Below are 11,622 nucleotides of genomic sequence, written 5' to 3'. Positions count from 1 at the left end.
AAATTTGTGCTCATTGTGTGATCCCACAGTGTTCCCAATAAATCTATGGGGGGGGGGGGTGTTTGACCCCCTCCCCCCCTAACCCCACCAAAATAGGTATTTTCTCTCCTAGTCTAAAACTACACACACGATTTCAATGAAACTTGATCCCAACCTTCATCGCCCATGATGTACCAAAACTTGTTGACGGCAGAAAAAATATCAGGGTCTGAGGGGGTTTGTGGGATATTTGAGTGACTGTTTCTCCTTGTCCAAGTGAGCTTCAGGACCCACGGTCCTATCTTTTTATTAATACAATCTCTCAAAGTCAACAAACCTCCAATGTTTCTCGGACGTCTTTAAGCCTCCGCAGTAGAGCAGCATTCTCCTTGCGTGCAAAATTCCCTTCCACCGAGCTCGCGACAATTTCCATCACCCACAAAGACTCCCCCCCCCCCCCAAATATTTTTCAACAGTAATGGAAACAAAAAATAATTGCATGCCAAATCTGGTGAATAAGCAGTTGTGACAAAACGTTATTTCTCTTTCCATGCTACTTACCTTCAATATTGCCCTTGATCATTCTTTCCAATAATTGTGAAATAATACATCTCTTTTATATACCTAAATGTTGTGAATAGTCGATCATGGCTCGTAGTTATTCTCAAAATCTCAAAAGTCAGACCACAACCTTCCCAGCAGAGACTTACTTCGGATTTTTGCATAGCATGCACTGCTTTGTCGACACCTACTTTAAAACATTGGGGATTTTATACCGTAAACTTTGGAACTCTCTTGTGAACATATTGTGTACAATATGTTCACCATGTTCCAACATAATATGTTCAAAAAATAATAACAACATAATATGTTCACCATGTACCAAAATAATATGTTCAATCTTGTCGGTGTTAAAACAGCTGTTCACCACCATTTCTTGTCTTCCCCTATCCAAAACCTTGATCTTTTCTACCCCCGTTAATTCATCCCAGATCCACTTTTTGGAAATACCGACTTCTTTCCTGGAAGTCCTTGCAGTGTCCTTGTGTTTTATACTTCTCCCACCCCCCCGCCCCCCCTTCCTACGCCTCCTCCCACCAAGCCCTCTCCCTCCCATAGATCTCCCGATGTTCCTGCTCTCAAATGTTGTACTTGTGTGCTTCCCTCTCTCTCCATCTTGTCTCCTGCTCCCTTTATCTTATGTTTTATGTGTCAGTTTGTCTTTTTGTGATCAATATTAGTTCTTACATGAGCCTCGATCTTGTATACAAAATATATATACATATATATATATATACGTGTTCACTACCGATTGGCACACAGTATGAAGTTTTGCCAACTGTACCTACGAAAATATATATTTTGAAACTCTCTCCCAATAATCTCCAACTCCTGGTATTAGCCCAGGAGTAGGAAGCGATTATTTGCTGCACCATTAAAGTGACCCTTTTAACATAAACTATAACACAAGCAAGCACAGCACACAAGGGTGGTTGATGTATTTTTAGAAGTTCCCTGCTTCATTGAAATGGAATGAAAATGTAGCGGTGAGTAGGGGGCAGGGGAGAGAAGTTGGAAGTGTTGCAGGAAGTATGGGAGGGGTGTACACAGTGTGATAGCAAAATCTGTTGGGCTCCAGGGCAACATGTGTCAGCTGCTGGTTGGAATTCCAACAGACTAGGGTCAGTAGAGTGCCTTGGGCTCAGATTAGACAGACAGAGTCGGTGTGAAAGACTTGGCATACAGAAACTTTTTTATGAGCTGAACAACCCAGCCATCATGTTCCGCGGCGATGGAATTCGCAGTCAGACCACGATAACTAAGCTGACATCTGGGTGCAACTTGTGTTACAGGCGAGACCCTGAAGAAGCTGAAACTTGCAGAGACGTTGCGGACGCGATGGTCAAACAGGTAAAAGCACTTGATGTTGCAACCCAGAGCGACGTGCTGGTCGTGCGAAACGTGGAGCATCGTACTCAACCCACCATGGTGTTCATCTCTTCTCAGAACGAGGTCATGGAGTTGGGAGGAGGCATCAACAGCAACCATATTCTCAAGGATGAAGACTTGGACAAATGTGCAGAAAGTCAACATCTTGCACTAGTTGATACCAACATCAAGGCTTCTCCTGGAGCAGAAGGTATTGAAAGCAATATCTGTCTAAAGTTTCCCGTCTCTGCAGAAGTCTCAAAGAAAACAGTTGAAGACCGACATGTCAGTATTGGGATCCCTCGGCATTCAGATCTATCCAACTCTAAGTTTGAAGAAGCACAGCAATTGGTGGCAATGCTTCAGAAGGAGCACGTTGAAGGGAAGAAAGAAAGTGAGCACGGTTCCATGAGGCCGAGCACACAGAAAAATACAGTGAACCAAAATATGAGAGAAAAAGGGGGAGATTGTATATTAAACGTTGGTGTCTTCGATTCAAAAGAAAAGGAAGACAAACTGATGGAGGCTCGTGCACAAAACGCGCAATTGGATGTACCAGAAAACAGAGGACCAGAAGGTAAACGGTCTGAATCTGAAGATTGTGACACATCGGCCCCTTCAGGTGACGAGAAGACTTGTGGATATCTGCAGGGGCGGGGGTGCGTGGAGGAGGCACCGCATCGGGTAAATTTAGCAGGATCGAGCAGCAGTACAGCAATGGAGGCGACTGAGAATTCCAGGCACATTTGGGAGGTTGCGGAAGCAGAACGTCATGAGCTTGATACAAAACCGATTGTAGGTCAGGGCAACAAGGAGAACTTTTGGGAGAATGGGGTCGTCGTTGACGGAGTACAGGCAAGTGAAGCTGAAAGCCAGATGCAGGAATGTGTGGTTGTGGAGAGTACCGTGTGTGCAGGGAGACAAGTCCATCCAGTGCCAGTGGAGAGTCCGAGTTGTCCGACAGAGGAGTCCGCCACGAGGAATTACCAAGAGACAGCTACAAAAGCGAGTGAGTGTGCGACGCACCCGGGGATCTGTTGTGCATTTCGCTAATCGCTTCCTTTGAGAAGCACGAACACATGGTGTGTGCGAGAGTGCCCGTTATAAATATAGTATGCAATGGGGGCGTTAACCTGCATCTTGCCGTGGCATAAGTGCTCGGTGCACGCTGGAATAAGTTTAAGTCCAATCTGTTACATACATAAAAAAAAAAGGTTTAATATATATATATATATATATATATATATATATATATATATATACATATATATATATGTATGTATATATATATATATATATAATATATACTGTATGCTTTATATATATGTATATATATACTGTATGCTTTATATATATATATACTGTATGCTTTTTATATATATATACTGTATGCTTTATATATATATATACTGTATGCTTTTTATATATATATATATACTGTATGCTTTTTATATATATATATACTGTATGCTTTATATATATATATACTGTATGCTTTATATATATATATATATACTGTATGCCTTTTCTATATATATATATACTGTATGCTTTTTATATATATATATATATATATACTGTATGCTTTTTATATATATATATATACTGTATGCTTTATATATATATATACTGTATGCTTTTTATACATATATATACTGTATGCTTTTTATATATATATATATATACTGTATGCTTTATATATATATATATACTGTATGCTTTATATATATATACTGTATGCTTTATATATATATATACTGTTGTAGCGGCTACCGCTGAGTTTACACAATCGCCTTGCACCTACCAAGGACGCGGAGCGATCACCAGGCCGGGCTCGTCCAGGACGCCCGGGCAGGCCCGCTCTCGACTTGCCAGGCCGCGTCCGGGACGCCCGGGCATGCCCGCCCTTGACTTGCCAGGCCGCGTCCAGGACGCCCGGCCACGCCCCCTCTCGCCTTTCCCGGGCAAACGCTCTGGGATAATGTGTAATGTGTATATATATTGCTGCCCGATAAACGGGCTTTTCAGAGTACCCGAGTTGTTTTGTTTCAATAAAGAAACTCGGACGATTTCCAGCTTTTTGCCGCGTCCATTCTTCCGATTACGTGGGAGCACAGCTCCTACATTGGTGACCTACCGACATGGACACGGCAGTTGCCCTCAAACTGCCTACCTTCTGGGAGGCTCACGCGGCGGTTTGGTTTGCCCAGGCGGACTCCCTGTTCGCCCTGCGAGGCATCACGGCGGACGACACCCGCTTCCACCATGTGGTAGCAGCGCTCGGCTCAGCCACCGCGGCCTGCGCCCTGAGCCTCCTCGAGAGCCCGCCAGCCGCTGACAAATACGGCGTGATTAAAAAGCTCCTCCTCGACGCTTTTGCCCTCTCATCGGTGGAACGCGCACGGTGCCTGCTCGACCTGCCCGAGCTCGGCGACACGCGCCCGTCCGAGCGAATGGACTACATGCTTTCGCTGCTCGGCGAGCACTCTCCGGCATTCCTGTTCCGGGAGCTGTTCCTCCGTCAGCTGCCGAGCCCGGTACGCCTCGCCCTGGCGAGCACGACGATCACGGATCCCCGCGCCCTCGCCAGGGAAGCCGACAAGATCTCTGCGGCAGGCCAACGCATTGCAGCAGCGACCTGGGGCCCACCGCCGTCCGACGCAATGCCCATGGCGCCCGAGCACCCGGCACGTTCGACGACCGAACTGCCGACGCAATTGGCGGCCGCTACGCCGAGCCGACCACCTCCAGCACGACGACCGGGGCCTCCACCTGACCAAGCATGGTGTTACTATCATGCCAGGTTCGGACAGAAGGCCCGGACATGCCGACCCCCGTGCACCTTCGGCAGGCTGGGAAACGGCCGGGCCGGCGTTCATTACCAGCCATGAGCGCCGGCCACACGGGCAACTTACTTTTCATCACGGACAAAGCGTCCGGACGGCACTTCCTGTGCGACACTGGCGCCCAACTGAGCATCATACCCGCCTCCGATCAGGACAGGCAGTCTGCGGTTTGCGGCCCCTCCTTGGTTGCGGCCAACGGATCGGCCATCCGCACCTCCGGCCCGCGCAACGTCACCCTCTGCTTCGGCGGCGAACGCTTTAATTGGACTTTTGTAACCGCAAGCGTGCCCATGGCTCTGCTAGGCGCCGACTTCCTCTGCGCACACGGACTGCTGGTGGACGTCCAACGGCGTCGCCTCATCAACGCCGAGACCTTCAGCTCCCTGGTATGCACATTGAGCAACTCCGCTCCGACCGAGCTGGCATGCGCCCTCCCGGCGGCGAACGAGTTTGCTCTCCTGCTCACGGAGTTCCCGGCCCTCATGTGGCCGACGTTTTCGGCCGTCGCAGTACGACATGGGATCGAGCACCACATACCAACCACGGGCCCGCCGGTCTACGCCAGAGCCTGCCGCCTCGACCCAGCCAAGCTCGCCGTGGCCAAAGCTGAGTTCGACGCTTTGGAACACCTCGGCATCATGCGGCGCTCCGATAGCGCGTGGGCTTCGCCACTACACATCGTCCCAAAACCAGGGGGCGGCTGGCGCCCATGTGGTGCCTACCGCTGCCTTAACGACGCTACCACCCCCGACAGGTATCCGATCCCGCAGATCCAAGACTTCTCCGCCCATCTGGCAGGACGGGTCATTTTTTCAAAAACCGATCTCATACGGGGATATCACCAGGTACCTGTCAGGGCGGCCGACGTCCCTAAAATGGCCGTCATCACGCCGTTCGGCTTGTTCGAATTCCTGCGGATGCCGTTTGGCCTCAAGAACGTGGCTCAGGCGTTCCAGCGCTTGATGGACGGCGTGCTGCGTGACCTGCCGTTCCTCTTCGTTTACCTGGACGACATCCTTGTCACCAGCACGTCCCGGGCCTAGCACCTCCTCCACCTCCGAACACTGTTCGGGCGCCTCAGCGAGCACGGCCTCATCGTCAACCCGGCCAAATGCCACTTCGGCACGACGGCCGTTGATTTTTTGGGCCACCACATCACCAAGAACGGGGCCGTGCCGCTGCCAACCAAGGTCGAGGCCATCACCACGTTTCCGCGTCCCCGCTCCATAAAGGCCCTGCAGGAATTCCTGGGGATGGTGAATTTCTATCACCGCTTCGTGCCCCGCGCTGCTCAACTCATGTGGCCCCTCTACGAAGCCCTCCGAGGCAAACCGGCCAAGCACGACATCGTCTGGTCCGCAGCAATGGACGCGGCCTTCAAAAGCTCAAAGCGGGCCCTCGCTGACGCAACACTGCTCGCTCACCCGGTGCTCAACGCTCCCATCGCCCTCACCACGGATCTCTCCGACTATGCGGTGGGCGCCATACATGAGCAATGGGTGAACGGGGTTTGGCAGCCACTCGCTTTTTTCAGCCGGCAGCTCCGGCCGAACGAGCTCAAATATAGCACGTTTGACCGTGAGCTCCTCGGTCTACACCTGGCCATTCGCCATTTCCGCCACCTCCTGGAGGGCCGACCCTTCACGGCGTTCGTCGACCACAAGCCGTTGGTTTACGCAATGGCCAAGGTCACGGAGCCGTGGTCGGCCCGCCAACAGCGCCACCTCTCCGCCGTGTCGGAGTTTACCACGGACATCCGGCACGTCGCCGGCAAAGACAACGCCGTGGCCGACTGTCTTTCTCGGGCCAGCGCGAATGCGGTCCACCTCGGCGTGGACTTCGCGCTCATGGCGGCCGACCAAACCACCGACACCATGGTGCAAGCCCTCCGGGCGGCGGACACGGGCCTCCGCCTGGCCGACATCCCCTTCGCGGACACTGTCCTGCTCTGCGACGTCTCCCAAGGCCAGCCTCGCCCCATCGTGCCCGTTACCTGGCAACGCCGCATCTTCGCCTCCCTCCACGGCCTTTCCCACCCGGGCCGGAAAGCTTCCCAGAAGCTGGTGTCGGCGCGATTCGTCTGGCACGGCCTTCGACAGGACGTCCGCGATTGGACCAGCACCCCATAGCCTGCCAACATGCCAAGGTCCACCGACACACCCAGGCCCCGCTGGCACCTTTCACCGTGCCCGAACGACGTTTCGACCACGTCAACGTGGACCTGGTGGGCCCCCTCCCCCCATCACGGGGGTTCACACAACTGCTCACCATGGTGGACAGGACCACCAGGTGGCCGGAGGCCGTTCCCCTCGTCTCCACCACCACCGCCGACGTGGCGCAGGCTTTCATCGCCACCTGGGTCGCCCGCTTTGGCGCACCGGCGGACATCTCGTCGGACCGCGGACCGCAGTTCACCTCCGAGCTGTGGGGCGCGGTCGCCCGCAATCTGGGGGTCAAGCTCCACCGTACAACGGCCTACCACCCCCAAGCCAACGGGTTGTGCGAGCGATTCCACCGCTCCATGAAGGCCGCGCTCATGGCCGGCCTTCAGGACGGCGGTTGGGCCGACCGGCTGCCGTGGGTCGTTTTGGGCCTCCGCACGGCCCCCAAGGACGACCTCCGGGCATCCACTGCCGAGCTTGTCTACGGCCAGGCGCTACGCGTCCCGGGCGAATTCGTGCCCGACGCTACCAGTCCCTGGTCCGCAGCTCACCAGCGCTCGGACCTCCAGGAGGCCGCCCGACGGTTTGCCCCCGTGCCAACGTCCCACCATGGTGACCCCCAGTCCTACATCCCCCCAGCGCTTCGCACAGCGGAGTACGTTTTTGTGCGTCATGACGCACATCGGGGGCCACTCCGGCCGCCGTACGACGGGCCCTTCCGGGTCCTGCGACGGACGACAAGTCGTTCGTCATCGACATTGGCGGCAGGTCAGACCGGATTGCGGTGGACCGCCTCAAGCCGGCGCACGTGGACATCGACCAACCGCCACGGTTGGCCCTTCCACCGCGGCGAGGCCGCCCCCCGTCCACGGTGCCCCCCACTCGACCACCCACCACCACACCGCACCCCCCCCCCACGACCCGCCAGGGGTCGCTTCGGCCGGGTCATCAGGACCCCCCTTAAATTGACCCTGCCGGTGCAAGTCGATTGTGGGGGGACGTGTGTAGCGGCTACCGCTGGGTTTACACAATCGCCTTGCACCTACCAAGGACGCGGAGCGATCACCATGCCGGGCTCGTCCAGGACGCCCGGGCAGGCCCGCTCTCAACTTGCCAGGCCTCGTCCGGGACGCCCGGGCATGCCCGGGCACGCCCGGCCATGCCCGCTCTCGACTTGCCAGGCCACGTTCGGGACGCCCGGGCATGCCCGGGCATACCCGCCCTCGACTTGCCAGGCCGCGTCCAGGACGCCCGGCCACGCCCCCTCTCGCCTTTCCCGGGCAAACGCTCCGGGATAATGTGTATATATATTGCTGCCCGATAAACGGGCTTTTCAGAGTACCCGAGTTGTTTTGTTTCAATTTTTTTTTTTTTTTTTTTTTTTTTTTTGTTTACTGAATCGAGGCTCGTGAAAGAGCTAACATTTATTTCACAAACAAATCAACCAGACAAACAAAACACACAAAAAGAGGGAGCGGAAGACAAGATGGGGAGAGAAGGGGAAGTACACAACCACAACATTTGAGAGCAGGGAGAAGTGTGGGAGGGAGAGGGCTTGGGGGCAGGAGGCGTGGGAGGGGGAGGGCGGGGCGGAGAGGTATAAAACACAAGGGGACCGAAATTAGCGGGGGTAGAAAAGATCAAGGTTTTGGATGGGGGAGGATAAGAGATGGTGGTGAACAGCTGTTTTAAAGACCTGGAGGGTGCAGTGGGATTGAAGAGAGTGAGGGAGTTTGTTCCAGAGGCGGGAGAAAAGAGAAATGAAGGAGTGAAGGTGAGCAGAAAGTCTTGATTTTGGCAGTTTAACCATAAGAGGGTTGCAGGCAGATCTTGTGCGACCTGTAGGAATAATTGGGGGACAGAGCCCAGAGAGGGCTGGGGGGGCAAGGCCAGAGAGGAGTCGGTAGAAGACGGAAAGACCACCAACCTGCCTGCGGTGAGTGAGTGAAAGGCCCTTGGAGTTAGCTTCATCGCGGGAGATTCCAATGATTCTGAACGCTTTGGTTTCAACAGCGTGAAGACGGGCTAGGTGTGAGGCAGGAGCACCAGACCAGAGGGGAGAGCAGTATTCCATAGAGCTGCGGATGAAAGCCTTGTATGTGGTGAGGAGCTCAGGTGTGCCAAGGAAGGACTTCGCACGACGGAGGATGCCCAGTCGGCGACTGGCTTTGGAGGCCAGATTTGAAATGTGGTTTTCCCAGGAAAGATCATGGCAAATAGTGAGACCCAAAAGCTTGAGTGACAGAACTTCTTGGAGAGGATTATTCAGAAAGTGGATGGGAGGGTTTTCCAGTCGGTCTTTTCGGAGAGACATCGTAAGAGTGTGAGATTTATCAGGATTGAAAGACATGTTCCATTTGTTTGCCCAGTCTGTGATTTTGTCCAGGTCTGCAGAGAGTGAGGAGGCTGCAGACTGCCGATCTGAGGGATGAGGAATGGAGCGACAGAGAGTAGAGTCGTCAGCAAAGAGATAGAGAGGATTTTCAAGAGAGTCAGAGAGATCATTGATGAAGACCAGAAAAAGCACAGGGCCCAGAACACTACCTTGGGGAACTCCAGCCTGAACAGGAAGAGGAGATGAGAGAAACCCATTCAGGGCCACACGTTGACTACGAGCCAGTGCAAGTCGATTTTCAATAAAGAAACTCGGACGAATTCTTGTTTCAATAAAGAAACTCGGACGAATTCCAGCTTTTTGTCGCGTCCATTCTTCCGATTACGTGGGAGCACAGCTCCTACACTGTATGTTTTATATATATATATATATATATATATATATATATATATATATATATTATATATATATATATATATATATATATATATATATATTGTTACGGACACGGCTAGGATGTTGTTTGCCGAGCGGATGGCCGCCGCGCCCGAACAGTTACCCCGACTAACCCGATTCCTGAACGTTGGCCAAAATCGCGCCACAGATATTCAATAGGGAAAAGACAAAGGCGACACGGATGTGAAGAAGAAGATAAAAAGGTTTGAAATGCTACTAAATTTATTCCTACTATTTACACAATCAAAGAAACCAAGGAGAAGGAAGGATAATAAAACAATTTACAGAAGAAATCAGAGACACAGTGAAAATACTAGCTTATCTAAACAGGCTTAATTAATACCCTGGGACAAGACACACAGAACAAACTCATGTACACGAATGGGGAAATTGCAGGCAGGAATGACAGGAGGTGGGTGGCTGGAGGGGGAGGAAGGCACGGAGCTGGCTGGAGCTTGATCCCGCACGGGACGTCGGGCTGGACCTCGACGGCCGCCGATGCCACCGATCCTGTCGTGTGCGCGGGGTAACGGGTCGGAGCTGCTTGGTGGAGCCAACGCCGCTGGTGGGGGGTCTGGCGTGACGGGTTCTCTCTCCCTTTCTCACAAACTCCAGGACTCTCTTTTCCCTCTCTTAGTCCAACCGCGCACTTCTTTCCTCTCCCTTCGTCCAACCCAGTCCAACAACTTCCTTTCTTGCTTGGTCCAACTCTTAGTCCCACTCAGTGCAACTCTTGCTTAGTCCAACAACAACTTCCTCTTGCTTTCGCGCGCGCTCTATATAGCGCCTCAGGCGATCAAGCCGCTGGTGTCCAGGACACGCCCATCGGTCAGCTCGCCTCGGCCCTGATTGGTCGGCACGGCCCTCTGGCTCCGCCCTTGATGACGATGGGCGGGCACGCCCAGGAGTCGGCAGCTCCTCCCCCTTCTTCTCCAAGCCGACCTCGTGACGAATGGAGTCGCGGAGGGAACAGTTGGCAATTGTTGGAAGGGGAATGTGAAGGGAAAGGGGATCTACTCTTATTTCACTTGGTGCAATGGAGTATTTAAATTAATGGAAGACACAACCTTACACTAATACACATAATAAGGATATAACTACTGAACAGGGATATATGGTGTCCTTCGTGTTTGTTTTATGGAATTAACTACGGGAACGCCCTTTGATCTTTATACAACAACAATTGCAGGAAGGAGGGTGACATTTTACAACTATTCACTACACAACAATAAAAAAACAACATTCTCATATCCACAACAATATATATATATATATATATATATATATATATATATATATATATATATGTATATATATATATATATATATATATTATAATAGCCGTAGATGATTCTGTCTGTTGGGTGTCTGTCCGGGGTGTGGCTTACTCGGTTTGCAGAGTAGCTCCACCCATAGCTCCACCAATTCTGGGAGTGGCTTCATATAATTATAAACAAATATCCACCATTTTATTAACTCGCATAGCTTTGAGGCCTGTTTTGTAGGCCCGTGGTGTCTTGCTCTCTCTCCCAGTTTTATTTCAAATCAAATTCGATATATCATTTCATTTTTCACAGTCGCTAACATAGTTTTAGACTCGGTTGAAAAAAAACGGGAAGAAAATCCAATGAAAGTTGCCCTTTATAGAACGAAATGAATTCTCAAAGGCCTGTAACTTCAAGGCCATTGAGTCTCTCTCACGCCTTTATCTCCAATCTAACTCATCATATGATTTCATTTTTATCGATGGTTTCAGACTCGGTGTCAGCAATAATTGAGAACATTCCACACACGCGGGAAAATGCAGAGATATATTTTAAAAAATCGCGTCATGGTGTATCATACACCGCCCAACATGACACCGACGGCAACGTGTCAATATATATTAAAAATTCGCTTTTGCTTTTCTGTTAAG

The 11,622-nt window shown here is 51.7% G+C and overlaps 1 protein-coding gene across 1 annotated transcript in view; it reads left to right on the top strand.

Annotated features, from left to right (window-relative positions):
• The first annotated feature begins 1,697 nt into the window (after positions 1–1,697).
• The window catches only part of LOC137424630 (synaptopodin-like), a 69,413-nt gene continuing 59,488 nt past the window's right edge, over positions 1,698–11,622 (top strand). The window contains exon 1 of the mRNA XM_068112287.2: positions 1,698–2,917. Coding sequence (XP_067968388.2) covers positions 1,759–2,917 — 1,159 coding nt within the window. The 5' untranslated portion in view covers positions 1,698–1,758. The remainder of the gene's footprint in view (positions 2,918–11,622) is intronic.

Source organism: Myxine glutinosa, chromosome 4 (assembly GCF_964187855.1).
Source record: "Myxine glutinosa chromosome 4, kmMyxGlut1.1, whole genome shotgun sequence".
Taxonomy (NCBI): Eukaryota; Metazoa; Chordata; class Myxini; order Myxiniformes; family Myxinidae; genus Myxine; species Myxine glutinosa.
This window is presented reverse-complemented; position numbering and strand designations above follow the sequence as displayed.